The 23,471-nt window shown below is 47.7% G+C and overlaps 1 protein-coding gene across 4 annotated transcripts in view; it reads left to right on the top strand.

Annotated features, from left to right (window-relative positions):
• The window catches only part of Tmtc3 (Transmembrane O-mannosyltransferase targeting cadherins 3), a 921,929-nt gene that overhangs the window by 822,842 nt on the left and 75,616 nt on the right, over positions 1 to 23,471 (top strand). For all 4 annotated transcript variants that reach the window (XM_065440562.2, XM_065440560.2, XM_065440561.2 and 1 more), the window contains one exon: positions 7,182 to 7,302. In XM_065440562.2, coding sequence (XP_065296634.1) covers positions 7,182 to 7,302 — 121 coding nt within the window. The remainder of the gene's footprint in view (positions 1 to 7,181; positions 7,303 to 23,471) is intronic.

Raw genomic sequence — 23,471 nt, 5'->3', positions numbered from 1 at the left:
CTACGCCCAATCTCTCTCACGTCGTGCGTGGGTAAGGTCTTGGAACACGCCTTCCTGAACCGTATCAGCAGCCATCTAGAAGAGACGGAAGCCTACCCCCACACCATGATAGGCTTCCGATCCCGCCTGTCCACGCAGGACGTCATGTTACAACTAAAGAACCAGATCCTTGATGACAAGACAAGAAACACCAGAGCCATCCTAGGACTAGACCTGGAGAAAGCATTCGACAACGTCGCTCACGAGTCGATCCTTAAACAAGTGTCTAATCTGAACCTGGGGGAAAGGTCCTACAACTACGTGAGGGACTTTCTGAACGATCCCAAAGCCACCCTCAAGGTTGGCGACCTCGAGTCCGAAGAACGAACCCAGGGAAGTGCAGGTACCCCCCAGGGCTCAGTTATATCTCCGCTCCTTTTCAACTTAGTCATGCTGGGTCTCCCCAGCAAACTACGCGAAATCGAAGGAATCCACCACGCTATATATGCAGACGATATAACGATATGGGCAGACCGCGGCAGTGATGGGCAAATTGAACACGCACTACAAACGGCCATTAACAAGGTGGAAGAGTACCTCCAAGGAACGGGCCTCAAATGCTCCCCGAGCAAGTCCGAACTACTCCTTTACCGGCCCACGCGCAGAGGCATGCCACCAAAGAGCTACACAGGACCCCGGGAGTACGAGGAAATCCGCCTGTACACCCAAGACGGAAACACAATCCCCAAAGTGAACAAGATCAAAATCCTCGGAATGATCATTGAGGCCAACGGAGCTAACGGTGAAACCGTGAGGAAGATCGAAGGCAAAGTCATCAGCGCCATGAGACTCATAAAGAGAATAACCAATAGACACGCGGGCATGAAGGAAGACAACGTCATTCGACTGATCCACTCATTCGTTGTCAGCCACATCGCCTATGTAGCCGCCTACCACAACTGGTACGTCGCGGAAAAGAACAAGATTAACACGCTCATAAGGAAAACGTACAAGATAGCCCTGGGCCTACCGGAATCGACGAGCACCGAGCTCCTGACTCAGCTGGGCATATACAACACCATAGAAGAAATAGCCGAAGCACAACGCATCTCGCAGCTCGAACGCCTGTCGACCACCACGACGGGAAGACACATTATGAACACGCTCGGCATAACGTACCACAACCAGCACGGGCAGAAAATGCAAATCCCCAACAAAATCAGAGAGACCATTACGGTGGCAACCATCCCAAGAAACGTGCACCCTGATTACAACCGAGGTAGACGAAAGGCAAGAGCCGAGGCTCTGCTCCGTTCATTCGGCAGGGACAGAAACGCGCGCTTTGTCGACGCAGCCGAATATGCGAATGGCCAAACATACGCCGCCGTAGTCATAGACGCAGAATCAAAAATCAGAACCACATGTAGTGTATACACCAAACACTCAGAAATAGCGGAGGAAGTAGCGATTGCGCTAGCCCTCACAGAACAGGAATGCGAAGTCGTACTAAGTGACTCGCAAACGGCAGTAAAGAATTATGCCAAAGGTCGAATTTCCAAGGAAGCCATGTCCATTCTGGCCAAAGCGGGCAGATCCAAAACCGCGAGCTCGAGGATCATATGGTTCCCCGCGCACGTCACCACGGAAGGCGACGCGCTCCCGAACCTAAACGAGACGGCGCACCGGACGGCGCGAGACATGACCCGCCGCGCCGAACAGGGCAACGCCTCTCGCACGATAGCGAACGCTTCTCGAGCAGAACGGGACAGGCTCACAAGATACAACGACATCACCAGTGCATATTTGAACGCCAGAAGGATATACCCCCCGCCGAGTCCCAAATTGAACAGGAGGCAGGCCGTCGCCTGGCGACAACTCCAGACAAACACGTTCCCTAATCCATTCCGTCTCAAACGCATCTTCCCAGATAAGCATCAGGACGACACGTGCAAACTGTGCCAGGAAGGACCAGCAACACTCAAACACATGCTGTGGGAGTGCAATGTAGTTATAGGAGGGATGGCAGTTACTCCGGAGACCCTGTCGTCGAGGTGGGCCGCCGCTCTGCGCAGCTCGGACCTCGGAATCCAGACGTGGGCAGTCCAGCAAGCCCGTGAGGCGGCGTTGAGGCAGGGCCTTGACGTTCCTCCATGGGAGACCTGAGCCCGGGTCGCGTTAAACCTTGCCGGACGTACAAGAAAGTTGTATCCATCCATCCATCCATTGTAAATATGTGTAAATAGGTACAGTGTGCATGCTTTTGGGTTTTCATTACTAATACTTACTAACAACTAACCACTAAAAATAAGGGAGGGAGTATGTTATATTCAGTTTCGTTATTCGTTTCAGTTCTTTATTCCCCAGGGGTCGCTTCTGTTCTTCATTATATATATTGGTTGTATATGCTAAATAAACGGCTTTTTACTTCGGGACGGCTGGAGTCTGACTTCCACCTTTGGTCAACACCTCAGTCATCATGACTGGTTGTAGAGGCGTATACCTGTACAACCTTCATTTTGTACCTCTTATTAAGTTTCGCAACAAGACCTGCCACCCTCTCGTTAATGCTATAGAATTCCTGTATGTTACCAACTATATTCTTATTAATCAGGAATCCGAATCCTAGTTCTCATCTCTCCGCTAAGCCCCGGTAGCGCAGGACATGCCCGCTTTTTAGCACTGTATATGCTTTTGGCCTCCTAACTTCACTGAGCCCTATTATATCCCATTTACTGCCCTCTAATTCCTCCAATAGCACTGCTAGACTTGCCTCACTAGATAACGTTCTAGCGTTAAACGTTGCCAGGTTCATATTCCAATAGTGGCCTGTCCGGAGCCAGGGATTCTTAGCACCCTCTGCTGCGTCGCAGGGCTGACCGCCGCCGTGGTCAGTTGCTTCGCAGCTGCTAGGGACTGAGGGCCGGGGTTTGATAGTTGTGTTCATATAGGAGGTTGTGGCCAAGTACTGCACCAGGGTGGCCAATCCTGCTCTGGTGAGGGAGTGCGTTACCGGTTCTGGTCACCGGGATCAGGCCACACTCCAGGCCTGTTTATGCAATTTTATCAATACGCGGATTTTTTTTTTTTTTTCATCCGGTGGGAAATCGCGCGGCACCGGGATTCGAACCATGGACCTCTTGCATGCGAGGTGGGTGTTCTACCTCTACGCCACCGCTGCATCCCCCCAAGATCTAACTAACTATTAGCTAACGGTCGGACAGGGTCAGACGTCTTAAAATGAGAATTTGATCGTTTAATGCAAGCAATGCAATCTGAAGTACAGCGTGAGTGTTCATCTTCCAGGATAAACCTGGTTATGAAGCGCGGTATGCTTAAAACGTCAACGGGTTTTATTTGAGGCTTAAAACAGTGCTTACGACCTAAAGCAAGGGTTTTATATGGGTATCACTTACGATAGTGCCTCCAAGAACCAGTAGGTGATTTGATGGTGAATTATTAGAAAGGCGTTTCCTCTTACTTGTTGAAGCTCCAGAAGTTTCATCCTCCACAGGAAGTCCGCGTGTTGCACGGCTACCCTATTCCAATCGACGTAGGGGCGGTTCCAATGGCGACCATATCCCAGGGCCACGCAACGGACCTTTAGACACTCCTGATAGAACCTAACTTGGCGCCATGATTCAGCGAAAAGAATAGCTCCAATCCTCCTGGTATGCCTACTTGATGGTTGAAGGAAGCCTCACATCATTTGAACTTCCAATGGGATGACACGATTACGACTAAACCACGATATGAGTAGATATGTAGATATGATGACAAGTATATATGACAAGTAGATATGATGGTAGTGTTGCTTTCACTGCTCCCAATAAGCTAGGTAAGATATGCGCTGCCTTACAGATGAAAAAGGAGCAGGTAAAAGGCAAAAAAAGAACAGATATTTGTCCAGTGGAGCACAGTAAGAACAACAGGCTTACTGACTGTCGTAAGGGTGTGGTTTATAAAATGCCCCTTAGCTGTGGCCAGTTCTACATAGGGCAAACGGGACGGTGTATCAATCAGAGGCTAATGGAACATAAAAGGTTGTTAACCGGTGGATCGCCTTCTAATCTTTACCTACATTGCCAAGATTGTAACTGCACACCAGAGCTAGATGAATGCGCGATATTGTACAGGCACAAAAATGAAGATGTGCATCTTATGGGGGAGGCATGGCATATCTATAATGGTGGAAGTGCGTGCGTGAGTCAGCCTTCGATTACTTTACATAAAGAAGAGATTAAGTGCCTTAACAGTCATCTCTCATGTAGACCAGCACGTGTACCCGACTGACATGTGGTGATACGATTCCTGAGTTTGTGCAGATGAGTTTTGTGTCTTCTTTCTTTTTTCGCCTCAGTGCTCCCTTTAGTTGATAGTTGGCGTTCGTGTTGTCCACTTCTCTACTCTTGTGTCCTGTCTGCATGCCATACCTCCTTTCTGCATAATCATCCCGAATGTTGGAATAAAGTTTGATTTGATTTGATATGAAAACACATTTGCGGAGTCTGGGTGTTCCCAGACATCCCAGGTCTAACAAGCGTTAACATTCATCTAAAAAAATTTTATAGCAATATTTCATTGAGGGAGCTTGTAGAAGATGAAAATCATGGGAAAAGCACCTATATTGAACGTTTCACCTTATTCGCACCTGGTACCTTTCAGTGAAATCACAAAATGGTCATTCTGATGTTCTTCTTGGGGAGCTGCTTTGAAATTTCAGATCAGAATTATCAAAATCTTTTTCAGAAATTGCTTGTGCTTTATTTTCCTGTAGAACACCAAAGATTACACTACAATTTCATGTATCACATGGTAGCATAATTGTGACTAATACTTTTTCATTATTTCTGCAGCACAAAGGACGGAGGCCACAGGAGAGACAGAAGTGACAGGACCAGTGCATTTACATGCTTATCTCTGCTTTTGCTGATATGTAATGCCTCCAGTGTTTCTCTTTCTTGTGGAAATATAGAGGGAAATAGTAGTAGGATATAATGGAGACATTATATACCAAGGAAAGGGAAAACATGTGAGTCAGCTGTCAGTAGCTAAATTTCTTGAACAGCAAAATGGTGCTGTTAGTAGATTGACTGCTTAGTTAACAGATTTCGCTGTTACTTTTATACTGAAATATTCTTAATTCTTAGATGATGACAGTGATGATATGGCACATCGCATGAGGAAAGAGCCTATCCTAGCAAAAGTTCCTGTAGGTGAACTAGCAGCCTGTAAGGATATTGACAAATAATAGCCTACCTAATATGTTCCCATAAGAAGAACCACAGTGTACGAATACTACGAAAGGTGTGTGAGCGGCACCCATTCCAGCATAATGGTTTTGCGTGCGCTTCATGCAGTTTCCGTAAGGTGGCGCGTATTGTGGGGGGACGAACGAACGCAGCGGAAGATGAAAGAGCGAACGCGGAGTGGAAGGTGGAAGACGCGAGCCATAATAGGCGGAGACCAATGAGAGCGGTCCCTTCAGTGAAGTGCGTGCGAGAAACTGGTCTTATGCGTACCCGCTCATTTCATACTATGTCTGCTTGCACCACTCGCGCTTGTTTGGTTAGTTTGGTCTTTTTCGCGCTTGTTTCTAGTTATGGTGAAGAATAAATGGGTGAACTACAATAATATCTACAAAGTACAAAAATATCTTATTCGAGAACTGAAATTATAATTTTTCTGACATTATTGTTAACTATTTTATTTCTTCACAGGCACTATACTCAACGGACGAATTGAAATTGGTGCCTATTAAGACCCACTGACACCTTTACCTCCATCAAAACGAACTGGCATTTAGTCTAATTTCAATATGGGTTCCAACACAAGTATGCATGACTTTATAGTTTGGTATTGCAACATACAAGGCCAGAAAGCTGTATCTGTAACTGTCCTTACTTGCAGTGGGTCTAAAGCATATTTCTATTACTAAGCAAGTACCATCTGTCACATTGTATATGTAGGCATATCATAAGAAGGCAACAAACAGACACCAAGGACAGCATGGGGGAAATTACTCGTACTTACTAATTGATATAAAGAAATGATAAATTAATGAAAATGAAAGTGGAGGAAAAAACAACTGGCCGAAGGTGGTGTACGAGCCCACGTGTTCGCATTGCGCGTGCAATGCTCTTACCCATTGAGCTACTATGGCGCCATTTTCCCATCCACTTTCTGAGGTATTTATGCTTATCTGCTAGAACTAAACCTGGGAGTGCTAGCCAATGCCACCGCTCGTGCCCTTGACAGCGGATGTCCTTTCAGGCATCACAGGATCCTTTTGGGTGAAGAGACAATGGGTCAGCAAACCCACACATGCCTCCTGAGCATCACATGCGTAATGCGAAGATGTGGGTTCGTGCCCCACCTGCAGGCAGTTGTTTATTTATCTACATTAATTTCCATTTTCAATTTCCATCTTTAATTTCCAATTCAGTTAGTAAGTACAAGTAATTTTCCCTATGCTGCCCTTGGTTTCTTTGTTGGCTTCTTATGATATGGCTAGTAAAAATTGGGCCCTTGGTTTTCCTTCTTCTCATTCAATGTACAAAGGCAGTAACACAAACTACCTATAGACTAATATGTGCTCAGTGTAAATTCCTATTGGAGTGAGAGAAAAATAATAAACAAATGTACTGGACTAATATAACTCCTATCAAACTAACAAACATCTTATACATAGAATATTAAAACTTATTATGTCAATATAAATGTGTCAGAATTTTCCTGTGTGATTTGCTAAGGCTTTTTCCGATCTCTAAAACGTCAGTTGCCTGTCAGAAACATGGTCCTGTGCTTGCTGTGGTTCCTTCAAGTTTTGTCCTTTGTGCTGTAGAAAGGATTATTGAATACCAACTCGCCTAATTCATTATTGTTCTTATACTTCTTCAAATAAGACAATAAAACACTAAGGTATTACCTATGGTCTAAAATACAGTATATATAAAATAAAAATGATAATGAATAATAAAGAATGAGCACATTTCCTGTGTTAAGTAAAGAGTTAAACAATTTTACATTTACTCTGAATGCTTGTTTTATAGCTTTGTGTACAAACACCTGCTTTACTACAACGGCATGCACTCTTTCAAGCTTGTTGGATCTTGAAAACTTTCCTTTGAGTGAAGCGTGCTTTCCTTTCCACAAGGTATTGGTTGTCTCCAGTGAAGTACTTCTCCTATGTTCTGATGCCGCAGACTGGAGCTGTTGCTTCGCAAGGGTAAAGCTAATGAGCGTGTCTACTTCAACCTTGGCATGCTCTCCATGGACGACAAAAAGATGGAAGAAGCAGAACGATGGTTCCACTCTGCCATACAAGTAGGTGGCGTCTTCTGCCTGTTATTTATATGTACACATTGCAGCCCTATGGAAAAAGAGGACTATGGCAGAAGTGAGCACACAATAGAACAAGAGAAGGCAAAACAAAGCAAAACAAAGTACATTCATTGACATCAGGCATCAGCAACAAATGCTAACAAATAGGAAGGAAAGTTACATAGATCAAGACTTAAAAGAAGTGAGTGAATGTTCCAGGCTATTGAGTTCCTTCAACAGCCTACTCTGTGAGGGAAATAACTGTACTTGCAGGTGTTCATACGTATGTGGTGTAACATTCGCGGTGCTGGTCACATTCTACGTTGGGGCCTGCAGGTACGATTGACCTGCTTGCCCTGCTTTTTATTTTGCCACGCCTTGGCTGGCTACTTAGCCCACAAAAAGTGCATCGCTGAAGGAATAAAGGTGAGATTGCCTTCCTGGCACTGCGTGGGTCATCTGTTCCGTAGGCCAGTCATCCTGCCGCCCTCAGCGTCTAGCCGCCGAATACATAACAGCTGGCGGCAGCGGAGTGGGATGGTGGATGGAGCGCACGTTGGCGGTGGCCTTGGCGTCCAGTTTGGCGAGAGCACGGCTTACTGGACTTCATTGGGATCATTAGCAACATTTACTTGGTAGTCGAGGCATTTTGACTTTGCTGAATATAAGTAGTACATGTAAGAGTGGCACTTGTTATCAGCAGTCATGAACCTTGCATTGTTAACGAAACCCAACCTAGTGTTGCTAGCTGAAGAGCTAGGTATCCTTGTACAGAAGTCGATGCGTAAACTTGCAATTATTGAAGCAATATCCAAATGCGGAGTGAAAGACCACAAAGTCGAGGAATGTTGGAAGACAATTTCCCAACAGCTAAACCCACGAGAGGTAGAACTGAAGTTAAATGAGATGCAGCTGCATAGCCTTGACTGAACTGACAGTTTCGACATTCACGGATACATGCAACCTTTTAAGGCTGGTAGTGGCATCACTTTGTGCCTCGTCAACTTTGAGAGGACTTGTACTAGAGCAGCGCGTGCAGAAGTGATCTGGTCGCAGCGCCTCTTGACGCTGCTTCCAAACGAAGCAGCAGACGTAATTGCGAGAATGCCAGATGAATATGCACGTGACCACAATAAAGTAAAGCTTCAGCTGAGGTGAAGGTACAGCTTGTCTACAGAAGCCTTAAGGATGAAGTTTAATTACACGAAGCGTAGTCAAGGGGAGTCATTCTCAGAATGCACCTATATATCCATGAGCTTGTTGAAGAATGGCTTAAAGGTTCGAACGCATACGAGAACAAGGAGAGTCTGACTGAAGTGTTTGCACTAGGGCAATACTATGCGTCTATTCTGCAGCAAATGCACCTGTGGATTCAGGACACAAGTCATACGGGGAGACATTGCAAAGGGCAGCTAGTTTGGCTGACAAGTACTGTTCCCGCAGAATGTAAAGTTCGGAAGAACTGCAAAAGAAACCATCGGGAGCATTCAAGAAGTTTCAGAAAGGAGCGACAGAAACAGACCAAGGGAAACCCGACAATGTCCCCGCCCAAGTGCATGCGGTCAACTCGAGTGAACCAAAAAGTTCCAAGTTTGAAGAAAAACGACCGTTAGTCTGTCGCAAATGCCAACAACCAGGCCATATCGCAGTAGGGTGCCAACAAGCACATGTGTCCGTTAATTTGCTAACTGAAGAGAGCGATTTACTCTTGCCTTACACCTATGATATGATGGTGAACGGCATCAGTTGCAAGGTTCTACGTGACACGGGAGCAACATTTGATATCGTCAGTCCATCGTTTGTTAAGCCTGAGGACTTTACCCGATCGTGTGTATGGGTGCATCAGACACTAGAGCCCAACACGAAGTGCTTGCCGGTAGCCAAAGTTGACATGATGGGCGCATTTGGCAAATTTCAAACTGAAGTTGCTGTTTCAGACCAGCTCTTTCAAAAATCCCTTATATTTTTTCTAGCAGATCAATGAGGAACTTCCAAAACGCAGGAATGGATTTTCATGCGGACCCTGTAATGGTCATTATGAGGTCCCGCACAACAGTGCAAACTACTAATGCTACTCGTGCCACCAAAATTCCAAAGCAAAGTGATCCGTCACAAGCTGCCGCAGTGAGCGAAACCGTTCCAGCCACACCAGTTGTTGATAACTCCCTGGTCGCTTCTGCGCCCCGGAGACAAAACAATAAACCCAGTTAGTGAAAATTTTCAACTTCATACAAAGGTAGACAAAAGGTTCTCAAAACTGATCAAGCGAATGATGAGTCACTGCAAACGTGCTGGGAAAGATCAAGTCGTAACCAAAAGGGACCGGTATTGTTCACTGTCAAAGACTGTCTCTTGTACCAAACGTTCAAAAACAAGAAAGGCCGCTCTTTTGAACAGCTGGTAGTTCCCCAAAAGTATCGTGCTGTACTTCTCGATTTGGTTCACAGCAATAGCTGGGCTGGCCATTTATGAATAAACAAAGCTAAGAGCAGACTATTGAACGACTACTACTGGCCGATGTGCTCAAGGAATCTGAGTAATGGGTACGTTCTTGCAACGTTCGCCAAAGGACAGGAGGGCCAAATGAACAACACAAGGTACCTCTAGTCTGAGTGCCTCTGATTGGTGAACCTTTTCGCAGATTGGTAGTCAACATTGTTTGTCCATTACCAGTAACAGTGGTGGGCAACAAATACTTGCTAACACTCATTTGCCCTGCCACGAAGTTCCTGGAAGCAGTGGTGTTGCTGGAATTAAGCTCCACAGCAGTTGTAAATGCGCTACTCGGCGTATTTTCCAGAATCAGATTTCCCAGTGAAATCCAATGTGACCAAGGTTCTGTGTTTACAAGTGTGCTTACCACGACATTCTTGCAGAGATGTGGCATACCCATTCACCACAGCACTGTCTACTACCCGCAAAGCAATTCAGTCGAAAAACTTCACTCGGTAATGAATCGCATTCTGCGTGCGCTCTGCTTCGAGAAGGGCACCGACTGAGATGCAGCTGTTCCCGCAATGCTCTTTGCTCTGTGCTCCGTCACTCACAAAGCAGCTCGACTCACCCCGACGGAACTTGTTTACGGTCGAGCGCTTCGCTCCCCGCACACCTTGCTAAAAGTGGGAAGAGAAATTTGTAGACAAACCCATTGTCGAGTACGTGCTGACCTTGTTGAAACGCCTACGTGAATCTCAAGAATTGGCGCAGATCAACATGGCGGAAGCCAGCAATGTGCAAAAGTGTACTACGACAGATCTGCACGCACTCGAACCTTCAAGGAAGGCGACGAAGTGCTGATTTTGAAGTCGTTGAAGGCAAATAAACTGGAAGTAGCATGGGATGGGCCAGTCATGGTTAAGCAAAAGCTTTCTGACACCAACTAGTTGGTAACGATGCCCGGTAAATGCAATGATGTGACACTCTGCCACTGCAGTCGAATGAAGCTGTTTATCAAACACACAGAAACGTTGAGCATTGTCCTAAACAAACCAGGGGAAATAAATGTTCCAGTCCCTTAAGTACCGACCCCTTGCTCTTCCCCGTCAACAGAAGAAATCATTGAATCTGTCGCTAAACAAGCTTCTTTAACAATCAAGCAAAGAAAGGAGTTAAAAGTGCTTGTACGCAACTTCAGCGATTTGTTCAGTCTCTATCCCAGTGGGACAAACCTTGTGGAACACGATATTGAGTTGACATCTGACCAACCCTTCTGTACAAGGATGCACAGATTTTCAGCTTGTCATGAGAAGCTGTTGAACGATTCCGTTCAGAACATGTTGACACTGGGTCTAATTATGCCAGCGGAAAGCAAATATATGTCACGAATGTTTATCGTAGAAAGTCCTGGCAAGAAACCCCGACCCTGCATTGACTATCGCAAGCTGAATGCGATAACAAAAACGAGGATGTTTCCTATTCCTAATGTTGAGGCCTCGATCGAGAAAGTTTCTGCGGCACTGTACATTTCTACGTTAGATATGGTACATGGCTTCTGGCAAGTGCCACTCACGGAGAACGCCAGTAAGCTCGCCGCTTTCATGACTCAGACAGGCACACATCGCCCTCTGGTGCTCACTTTTGGCCTCAAGAGTGCACCGTTCGTATTTTCAAAACTAGTGAATCGAGTGCTCACAGGCACCGAGTCTTTTGCTGTGCCTCAATGACATCACTGTTTTGTCGAGCACTTGGCCACCGCATTTGGAACATCTGCAACAGGTATTCCTTCGAATCCGTGAAGCAAGCTTGACTCTCAACCTGAGCAAACGTTGTCTTGCAAGCACTGAAGTCCACTACTTCGGGCATGTAGTTGGCCAAGGGAAGCGACGTCCTTCTGAACCAAAAGTTGAGGCAATCACTAGCTTTTCTTTGCCAAAAACAAAGACTAACTTGCATTCCTCTTTAGGTTTAGCTGACTACTACAGAAGCTACATTCCAAACTTCGCACATATCACTAGTCCTCTTACAGACGCTCTGCGCAAGACCGAGCCTACTATTGTGCATTGGAATACAAAGCGTAATGATTTATTGCTGCAATTAAAAAGATTCTTGTCAGTGAACCGGTTCTTGCGGCACCAGATTACTCTCTCCCTGTCTTAGTTCAGTATGTCGCCAGTGACTGCGTAATTTATTTACTTTATTTATTTATTGAATACTGCGGACACGTGGTCCAAGCAGGGAGGGAGACATATGGTACATACAAAGAAAGTCAGATTGACAAAACAAACAGAACAATGAAAAACAAGATTAGGAAGCGGTTTCAATTTATACAATTCCATTCGGTTACAGTTTGAGGAGAAAAAAAAGAAAACTTATATCTGTTTGTTCTTGCAAAGTAAGGGGTTAATGCATCATGTCTGCGGTGGCGTGGTCGATAACTGCGATAAATGTTCAGATGGGTCAAGGGATAAATTGTTAGTGTGGAGTAGTTTAAGGAATTCAAGTCTCTGGTTCTTTCTTCTAAGTTCGAGTGGTTCAAGGTTGTTAATTTTCATAAGTTCGGTGGGGGAATCACATCTGGAAAATTTGTTAAATATATATCTGACCGCTTTTCTCTGAATTCTCTCAAGACTATTGATATTAGTTTTTGTGTATGGATCCCAAACTATGCAAGCATATTCGAGCGTTGGTCTAATTAGGGGCGTGTAGCATAGCATTTTAACGTTACGTGGGGCTTTCTTAAGTTTGTGTCTCAGCAGGCATAGTTTTCTGATGGCTGAAGCGCAAATGTGATCATTCCATGATAGTGAATTGTTAAGGGCCACTCCTAGGTATTTATAGCTAGTGACTTCACGAAGAGGTGATGGACCTAACTTATATGTATAAAGCAGGGGTGATTTCTTATGTGTCATTCGCAGTAATACGCTTTTGTGTGTGTTTATTGTCATTCCCCAGCACCCGCACCATGCAAGAATGTTATTTAAACTACAACATAAACTAGTTTGATCATGGAGAGAAACAATATCTTTAAGGAGCACACAATCATCGGCAAATAATCGAATCTGTACACCACCTTCAACCGTGTTAACAATATCATTAATATGTAGAACAAATCTGGTTTGTTGTCAAGTGTTGTTTGTTGTCAGAGTTGTTTTAAGCCAGGTGAACGAAAAATTCGAGGAGCACCCTGTTGTCTATGCGAGTCGAAAGCTAATGTTATGCAAGCAAGCCTACAGCAAAACAAAAAAAGAATGCTCTCGTGTTATCTGAAAGGCTCTTGCTTTGTTTCTGAAACCGATCACTCCCCCTTAGTGTGGTTGAACCAAATGTCAAACAAAAATGGTCGCTTGATGAGGTGGAGTCTAGCACTTCAACAGTTTGATTTCCTAGTGTGACAGAAGAAAGGCAAATGCCATGCAAATGCTGACTGCCTTAGCCACAGTCCCTAGCTTTTTTTTTATTTTGCTCATGTGCATGAAGTCTACGCAAGCCTTTTTCATTCTCATGTTCTGTTTTCATATGTTCCGCTCCCAGTGAATTCGACTGCCAGGCTTTCCTAAGCTTGGGCGCGAGGTTGCTTCGGACGTAGTTACTGCATTTCTTCCGCTCATTCAAAACGCCACTTCAGATCCTGTCATTTAGGCTGACGGGATGAACCTTGCGCCAGAGGTCTGCGGCCGGCTGCCTGTTGCTATGTGCTCGGCAGCCTTTCGGCACTCAGCAAGCAGTGCTAATTATGAGCGTGACCTCCTCCTGGGCATGCCAGCCCTTCTCCACGGGCCTCTTTTTCGACCCTGAAGATGCTCAGTGCCTTCTCCACCCTTCCTGCGATGTCTAGCTCAACTTGCCCGCCTGTGCCACCATGCACCTCGGCATCTTCACCAATTCCAAGCACACAGACAATGTGGTCATGCAAAATGCGTCAGTGCTGTGCTTGGACAATCTTGTTTCCATCGTTGGCTACCTGTTCCCACCTCCAATTGTTCAAGATACGTCATCCTCTTGAATGCCTTCCGAAACCGGTAGCTTTGGCCGATCTGTAACATTTGTGGTGGTGGTCACATTCCATGTTGCGGTCTGTAGATAAGATTGCCCTGCTTGCCGCGATATCTTTTCTTTTTATTTTGCTACCCCTGGATTGGCTACTTAGCACACAAAAATCGCATCACTGAAGGAATAAAGGTGATTGTCTTCCTGACGCCGTGTGGGTCATCTGTTCTTTGGGCTGGTCGTCCTGCCACTTTTGACGTCTAGCCGCCAAATACGTAACAGTAGTAAGAGTATGTGGGAGGTGGCGTGAAGAGGGAGCTGCCATGAGTATGGTTTATTAGGCCGGCCGGCCATGGTGCTGTGGGATCTCAGGAGCGGCCAATACTGTAGCTGCTCAGGTGGAGTGTGCTAGCGTGTTTTTTTTTAGGTGCCAACATGCACGGAAGCCGTCTCCACCTTTACCGGCTCTGAAGGTGATTGTCATGCCGCTACAGGGCCACCCTCCTAGTGCGAAGCGCGATTGAAAAGGCGCTCGTATAGAAAGAACAGAGGCTGCAAGCCTATATACATGGGGGGCAATTCATAGTGTCCGTTATGAAGTCCAAGTAAAGTCCGTGTTGCGATGAAGGGCACAAATAGCTATCTGGTGGTCGTGGCTGAGAGTGTCTGGAAAGAGGGCGCATTGTCTTGTGTGTTGAGGACGCCGTCTTGCCTTGTCGACGTCTGCGTGCCCATTGTAGTGCAACTCAGCAAACACAGTTGAGGTGTATTGGCCAGTTCTTGGTGTGTGCCAAGAGTTCAGTCCGTCGAGGGGAATAACGCAGAAGACGGTCTGGTCAAACGGCATGCAATGGTAAAGGACTGTGAGTGGTGCTGTGCCTTGTTGCCATTGCTGAATCATGCTACATCACCATTTCTAGTGCGGGTACGATTGTGCAGGGCTAGCAAGACCAGCAAGACCTTGATCTCGAGATGGCATGGTCAGTCCGGCAGCTGCTCTTTTGGTGCCTCATTTGCCAGGGCTTTCTTCAGAGGGGTATGGAAAGCAGATACTGTCTTCGTTGGTAGGGTCAGGTTCACGAGAGAGATGTACAAGGCAGCACCATCAGCGTAGGTGGTGAGTGAGGTGCAGCAACAGTGATGCCATAGTGCGAAACCACGACATACTGCAGGTTCTCAGTGATGCCCAGGCCTGGTAGAGCTCCAGTAGATGCTCAGGCCTGGAAGTCAGAGCTTCAAAAGAAAACTGTCTGGCAGCTCGCGACTTGCATGGAGATAGTGCAAAAATTAAGTGTTGGTTGCTCAGGTTGTTGATGTAGAAGTGATCCTCGAGCTGAAGAAACCAGATGGCAGAGCTGCTTCTGCAAAATTTCGGGAAGGCCATGCATCCGTGGAAGGTACGAGCACAGAATATCAGAAGACTTGCCTGCTGCTGCTGGCAGCGAAATCTTGAATGTCGATAGTATCAGGCTTGTGGTGGTCACTGAAGGCAATGCCAAGGTTGTGCTTGCGGCGTTGCCACGCCTGCAAGAGTGAAATTTGCGGCTAGTGGAGCAGGTGGGAGAGCCTCTGAATCGGTGATGAGTGCGGTGTCCCCCCAACGGAAAGCAGATATTTTGCAGGAATGTCCAAGGGAGAAGAGCCGCAGGCCATAGATTAGCTGAAAGTGGTTGCATTTGGCCCAGTGAATCCCTTGGAGAGAGTCGTCACGCAGCTGCCTTTGAAATGGGGAGGAGGCTCATGGACCGAGTAGAGGTCTGATGCTGGGGCTGGCATGTGCTGACTATCAGCACGGGTGGGTGCAGGTGATGTGGGACGACAATACGCAGAATGACGCAAAATTTCAAATAACGAGAACTGTTGTGACTTAAGCGCTTGAAATGGTGTACTGAGCAAAGACGGCTGCCTGCAAGTTTTAAGTCGTCGTAGAAGTCCGGGCTGGGAAGTAGCAGCCGGAGCCTGAAATGCAGCCGAGGCCTGGAACCTTGTTGATACAGAAGTAGGTGTCCAGCTGGATAAACGGATGTCTGTCAAGTCGATGTAGAATTCCCGGACACCCTACAACTGCGGGATGTCTGCTGGACCGCGTGAGGCCAGGTCACTCTCGCCTTGTTAGAGTCGGTGTGCTAACGCTGGCATGATTGGGCCTGGTTGTCCGGTGTCCCCAATTTGTGGGAGGCGACGCAGAGAGGTAGCTGCTTGGCCACGGTTTATTTAGGGTTTAGGGTTTAGGTTTAGGTTTGTCAAAACTACATGTAACACATGGTGAACTAGAATACCCTACAGTCATGCTATTCCAACTAGCCCCAGTCGAAGCACTTCTGAATGGCATTTCGAATACCAGCTGCACCTGCCCTACTTTTCCGTTCCATCACTTGGTGTATAATTCTTAGTTTCTTTTCAAGTGTAATGGAATTTAATTGCTTCCTTGGCAAAGTACTGATTAATATGCCCAATTAAATTTTAGTGGTAAATTGCCATGTGCAGCAGTGTGTAAGGTTTTTCTTTCTTGCAGGGTCTTGCATAGACTTCCAAAAGGCACATTGTAACTGAAACTGCTGAACTACCCCGTTACAGGAACTGATGTCCTTCTAGTATCGAAATTTGTAGCCCCAGAGTCGTCCAAAATTCACTGGAGATATTTCGTGTCTGTCCACAAACACTCTATGCATGGTATATGCCTCAGCATGATGTGAGCAAGTGTGCCGGGGGTTATGAGAAAATAATGCAGATATGGGAAGCGTATGATTCAGCAATGCTATGAACAAGGTTAGTTGGTGCTCATTCATACTGCCTATCATTGTGTATTGCATATTGAAAAGTGATCGAGAAAGATGCCACACAAACAAAAATATTGTAGCACATGTTTCCTGTCAGTATTATGGTCTGAAATTCATTGATTACCATATGTGTCTGATTCCAGCACATGCTTTTTTTCCAACAAAATTGGTCCGATATTTGCTTGCATGGTGCAGTTGGGCATGAAACTGAAACCGTATTCACAGTGTTCACGACAGCCTACTGTCTGCATCATCGCCATCGTCATCACAACATGTCACATGAGGCTCTCGCGTTGGATACTGATGGTGACGCACCACCACTTTTTGTCATTAAATTAAAAAGATGAGTAATTTTATATGCTAAGCTAGTGCCAACAAAGTCGTGCCATAATAAATGCTTCCAACTTGCCTCGTCAATGCTAATGTTCCTCTTTTGAAATTGTTTGATTTGCCTATTCAACGTCATCTGAGAAGCTCTTGACAGGGGCTTGCTACCGCCCATCTGATTCCTTCATGTGGTGTACTTGTTTTGTTAAAGTATTACAATTTAAATGACGTTTAATGTCTGGAACAGGCAGCTGGAGCAGTTACGTCAGGCAGCACTCTGAACCATAACTCTAGCGTCATCTTGCATGAAACATTGACGATTGTGCTACTCTTGGTGGTGTTCATCATCTCCAGTTCGTGGCGTTCATCTTCTTCATCACACTCACCCCCAGTAGAAAAAGCAGCCATCTTGGCGTCTCGAGCAGTAGTGACTATGAGTGGCTCATGGTAATACTTCAAGTGATCTGTGTGAACAATGTCATGTCCAAGATGACAGAGTCGGAGGGGGAATCAGTGGTCTGATAAGTCACCTAAAACGTGCGCTGGACAATGCAGTAAGCTCGATTGAAGCGGGGAGGAAATTTTGACGAGAGGCCAGGAATGTTAAGGGTACTGACAACCAGACAAAGTCGCCGGGAGAGGGAACAGGTTGTACAGCATGGGTGTCATCGAGCCTTTTCCGGCACTGTTGCTCAGCGGTGGTGAAGTGGCGCGCCAACTTTGGAATGGGCACACAGTCCAAAGCATTAGGGTGGTAGGGCAGTATGGTTTCCATGGTGTGGAATGGGCGACGGCTGTAGTGCAGTAAGCCAGTACAGTTGAACCCACTTGTAATAATATTCAAGTGCCACGAAAATTCCATTGTTATAACCGATAATTGTTATAACTGGGTTTCATGAAAAAATCAAAATAGGGGGATGGCTGAGCTGTTGGGTGAAAACTATAATGGCGGGAAGGCCAGTGCGCCGTCCCACCACCTTCCTCCATCCGGCTGCTGATTGTGTTCACTCATTTAACTGCTTCCTGGATGCTCTAATCATATGTAACAAGCTGTGGCTATCGGCATTAAAGAATGGCACTACGATAACTGCAAAAAGGGGTCATGGGTGGCAAGCGATCTGCGAGCTTCGCTGAGGCATCGCTTTGGTAGCCCCAAAAGGGGCCTTTTAAAAGATTCGAGAAGGTTGCCGTGGCAGCCTGCCAGCTTGAGAAATCCAATAGAAATGCAGAGGCGAGATCACCACAAGCATCTTGCCACGTACTTCTCACTGGCTTGCACGAGAAAACCTTATGTCCGTCAGCCTTGCATGCTTTACACGAAGCTTGCCGACCTCCTTCTCCAAGGCATCCAGGTGCTCCACGTAGTGCAGTGGAAGGTTCCTCATGAAAACGAAGCACCATAGGGGGACTGAATCATTAGCTGGGCCTTCTGTGAGGACAACGAAGAGGCAGCCTACCCCACCACGTCATCGCTCATGTCGTCGCCATCGCTATCCTATGCAAACATGTTTGCGATGATCACCTCATCTGTTAGAAGCACTTAGTTTCCAAATCTGTAGCTGTGCACCTTCTTTTCGCCGGCAATGTTGTGCATTGCCGATGATCAGTGGACGGATCAGCCATCTTCCGTTTCGGTGGCGAGCCAAATAAGGCTGAGAAACCATGTGGCCAGGAACGATTTCAACGCAACCAACAAAGATGAACACGAGTGATTAAGCTGTTTGCAGAATTACGCTGAATGAGCAGCCAGCGAGCAATCTGAGAGCAGCACAGTTAGGGTGGTTCATTCATGTTTCAGAGGGTGGCGTGGCATAGAGCTATGGCCGCAGCCCATTTGGGTTCGGAGGGGTGGAAGGACAATGGGAGAGAGGCGCGTAGAGAGTGCTGGAAGATGAGTGTGCGGCCACTGTTGGGGCAGCAGGCCATCATTCAGCGGCTCGAATTTCTTGTATTATTTTTTTTCTTTTCACTTATTTTGCATTTCACTACCTTTTGGCATGGACACCCAGCAGCCAGACTTCATCGTTATAACTGATAATGTGGCACAGTAGTAATCAGGTTATTTTACCATGAAAAACACACAAAAGTTGACAGTGCAGCAGCTTCTCATTGTTATAACCGGTATTGTTATAAGTGGGTTCGACTGTAGTTGTCTGGGTTGCAGTGTTATAGGCGAATGTAACAAATGGTAGAGTAATGCCTGAATCTTTGTATTCAGATGTGACATACATGCCCAACATGTCACCCAGGGTCTGGTTGAAACATTTGTGAGTACATTGGTCTGGACATGGTAGGCGGTTGTGGTTCAGTGAGTAACATTGCACTGAGTGAGAAGAGCTTTGCCATCCTCAAACAAAAAGACTCGACCTCTGTCACCGAGGAGTCCACGAGATGGGCCATGACGGATGATGAAACAGTGGAGCAGGAAGGAGGCGATGTTGCGTGCCATGGCAGCAGGAAGTGCTGCAGCTTCAGCTTACCACATAAGATGGTCGACAGCGACGATGATCCAGCGGTTTTTGGCAGGTGTCATTTGAAGCAGTCCATAGAGATCAATTCCAACATGATCAAATGGGTGGGCAGGGCAGTGAAGAGGCTGCAAAGCTCCAGCTGAACGGCGAGGCGGAGATCTTCGACGTTGGCAGTCCGTAGATGAGCGAACAAGTTTGCAGATTGTTGTGTCGGCAGCGGCAGGCAAGCGAGGGGCCCCGACCAGCGAACGCGCGGCTAACGCCGGCGCAGTGAAGGAGACTCGGAGCGAACTGCTCCCGATGAAAACCGGAACGAAGACTCGGCCACCCTCAGCCGTTTATTGCTAGTAAAGGGTTCACACGCCAGATGACACCTCCCGATTGGTCCAATGCTCATCACATGACAGAACGGGGGTGCGCCATCTAGCTAAACAACTACAAAACATACATGTGCGATGACACATAGATCTGACATGGGGCGACACTATACTACATCATCCCCCCCTGGAAACAAAGTAAACATACAGTGAAACGCGCACACAAGACGCACACTTAAGTCCACAACAAATTCAATCCGTCCCCGCCCAAGTTCACATACACTGGCACCAGTCTTGGGCACCAAAACACAGGCAGTCACTCAAACAAAGTCGGACAAGGAACACGGCACAAAACTCACTGCACCGCAACAAGGAGCACTTTACACCTGTGTTAATGAAACATGTGGACTGTCTCCTAAATGTCGCAGCGAGGCCCCTAGCCGTGGCAAAATCATAAACAAAATCATCGAGCCACGGAGGCCGTTTTCTGTCACGATGAGGACGCATGCGTACCTCAGAAGAACTTCGGGGGTTGCGACGCGTATCGGTCGACTTTAAAGACCCAGTCGTCCCACTACTATTTCCCTCCCCCTGGTTGGAAAGTTGAATGTGGTTGTCGCTCAAAGCTGGAGAAGGTTGCCCAGGCAGCTCCTCTCGACGTCCCAACAAGTCCTGGGAGGCTACCGATTCCCCCACGGAATCAGAGACGACTGCTGACTGCGTAGACTCGGAAGTGATACAGTCAGACAAGCTACTTAACTGATGCTTATGAGAAGACGGTGTTTCTACAGACGAGTCATCGGAATGACTATCGAGGTTTGAATACGAGTACAAAAAATCTTTGTCGCTTGTACACAATGTACTACCTGTTGGATCCTTCATCACTGGGGTTAACTTAGACACATGCCACGTCTTCCCATCACTGAGTAGAAAAGTAGATGGTCCTATCTGGGCCTTGACTTTACGAGGTTTACTGTACTTAAAGATTCCTTTCCTGTTAAATCTAATTCTGACGGTGTCGCCCACCTTGATACGAGTTGCCTGAGCACCTCTACGTTTGTCTATACACTGCTTAGTTTGCCAGTTTCTGCAAGACCCTTTCTTTAACGTGAGACACGAGACTGTCCTGTTCCCGTGAATCTACACAGAGCCACATGGTTCCATCCTTCATGTGCACCACCACGAGTGGAGACACCCACTCAGAAGCGTCGACGTGCTCGATGACGTCGCAGTCCTCGAGACGTCGCAATTCATTTGTTACCTGGTCACGGAGAGCCAGGGGTAGTCGGCACAACTTTGAAGATACTGGTTTCGCATCTTGCTGCCGATGAATTCGGTGCACAAAGTTGTTGACGAGACCCAACTCGTCACTGGATAGGTGATCAAAACCCGGAGGCACACCTGTGGGGCTCTGTACTGAAGGAAGTGATGGTAGACGACATGTCAGCGACTTACGGTCGATCTGTATGCCCAAGCGTTGGATGGCGTCTAAAGCCACCAGTGATGTTCCTGTAGTCGTTACGTGGAACGTGACGGAGCATGACCTTTGGAAAAACTGGACAGTGGCTTGAAACAGGCCTTGAATGTCGATGCGTTGCTTGGAGAAATTTTTCAAGTCCACTGTTGTTTGCGACAGTCTGGGCTGTCGACCAAAGTGCTTTCCAATATCTTCGGCCGTCATCAATGAGACGGACGCTCCCGTATCCACCGGCAGTCGCATGGAGACGCCGTTAGCTATGACCGGAACTTGTAAATCTTTAGTTTCAAAAGCGCTTACCGTCAAGACAGACGCGGACGGCTGCCCTGCGGAAGTTGAAGACAGCGTCTCTGCGGAAGAGACGTGTTGAACAACACGGGTTTTTCGGCATACTGATGCAAAATGGCCCAACGTACGTGGCAGGCATTGCACCGCCGGTTCTTTGCGGGGCAATTCCTGTATGTGGCAATATGTTTCGTGCTGCCACACCGGTCGCATGCACCACGGTTCCAGGAGGAGCCACGTGCGAAATGTCGGCCCTCTTGGTGGCCTCTCGGAAGAAGTCGGACGTCCTGGCGGCCTCTCGGAAGAAGTCGGACGTCCTGGCGGCCTCTCGGAAGAAGTCGGACGTCTTGGCGGCCTCTCGGAAGAAGTCGGACGTCTTGGCGGCCTCTCGGAAGAAGTCGGACGTCTTGGCGGCCTCTCGGAAGAAGTCGGACGTCTTGGCGGCCTCTCGGAAGAAGTCAGACGTCTTGGCGGCTTCTCGGAAGTCGGCCATCTTCATGGTCTCCCGGACTACGTCGGCCATTTTGGCGGCTCCCCGGAAGATGTCGGCCATCTTGGCTCGTCGACGGAACGCCAGGTTGAGCTGCCTCGATTCTCTGTAATTTCTCCGAGTCGAACGCGCGGTACACTCAATGCAGGGCTTCTAACGAGCGTCCAATTTCTTCTGCCTTGTCCAGGGACAGGGTTTCGCCATGAGCCAGCAACTTTTCGCGAACGCTGACGTTCGCTACCCCATGTATGGTTTGGTCTCGGACGCGCTCGTCATAGCTTGTGCCGAAGTTGCACTGTACCGCCTTCTCCTTCAATGCGGTCACGAATTCCAGGAATCCTTCTCCCTCGAACTGCTTTCGGCTGGTGAATTCGTGCTGTTCTGCCAGGACATTTGTTGACGCGGCGAACAGCCGGTCAAGCCGCTGCAAGAGTCTCGGAAACTCTGACGCTGGCGGGACCCCATCACTTGACGTTGACGCTGCGCCGGTCGACTGCCTTTCTGCTTCGCTTGAAGCTGACGCTGCGCTGGTTAACTGCCTTGCTGCTTCCTGCTCCTCAGCTGCAAAGTGCTTCCGTTGTCCCTCACGCCCGAGAGCGCTGACGAGCGCGGACGCACGTCGTGCGTCCGTCCAGTCGCCGCCGCCGGCCGCTTCGAGGTGGGCCTGAAAAATTTTTTTCCAGCGATACCAGGGAATTAACGGTGGGCCGGGCACTTCAAGAAAAACGGGAAGGTTCGCCGTAAAAGCCATGCCGGGTATCGTGCAGGAGGCAGTGCAGGAGGCAAGCCGGAGCTCGCCGCAGGAATGGGGCACGTAAGAACAAGGGGGCGAGTAGGCCTAGGCTCGGAAGCCTCGCGACGCCAAGTGCGTCGGCGGCATTTGCTGGCCGTGCAGACACGGAAGGGACGCTTCACTTACGAAGCTCGTTGGTTTCCCAGGGCTTCGGTCGGAACCGCAGCGGGAATCCCATCCTCGTCGCCAAATGATGTTGTGTGGGCAGCGGCAGGCAAGCGAGGGGCCCCGACCAGCGAACGCGCGGCTAACGCCGGCGCAGTGAAGGAGACTCGGAGCGAACTGCTCCCGATGAAAACCGGAACGAAGACTCGGCCACCCTCGGCCGTTTATTGCTAATAAAGGGTTCACACGCCAGATGACACCTCCCGATTGGTCCAATGCTCATCACATGACAGAACGGGGGTGCGCCATCTAGCTAAACAACTACAAAACATACATGTGCGATGACACATAGATCTGACATGGGGCGACACTATACTACACAGATGTATGTGAACATTCCTCACCAACAGTAGCGCTGTCAAAGTCATTCATGTGTTTTGAAGACTCTGGTGCGGGCGCACTGCTAGTCAGAGTGAAAGCATGTGACCAATAGCCATTTGTGGCCGGCAGATGCATTGTTGCAGCGGTGCAGAAGGTTGTAGCGAATGGCGAATTGAACAGCTGGGTGACGATGCCGGAAGCATTGGCATGTCAGAAAGCAGGTCGAGGAGGGCTGCTATCCAGGGGTCATGGTGCTGCTCTAAAGCAATGCGGTCAATGTTGAGAGGTGAGACAATGGGTGCAAGTGTTGAAAGGCAACT

The sequence above is a fragment of the Dermacentor albipictus genome, chromosome 3, assembly GCF_038994185.2.
Source record: "Dermacentor albipictus isolate Rhodes 1998 colony chromosome 3, USDA_Dalb.pri_finalv2, whole genome shotgun sequence".
Classification (NCBI taxonomy): Eukaryota; Metazoa; Arthropoda; class Arachnida; order Ixodida; family Ixodidae; genus Dermacentor; species Dermacentor albipictus.
This window is presented reverse-complemented; position numbering and strand designations above follow the sequence as displayed.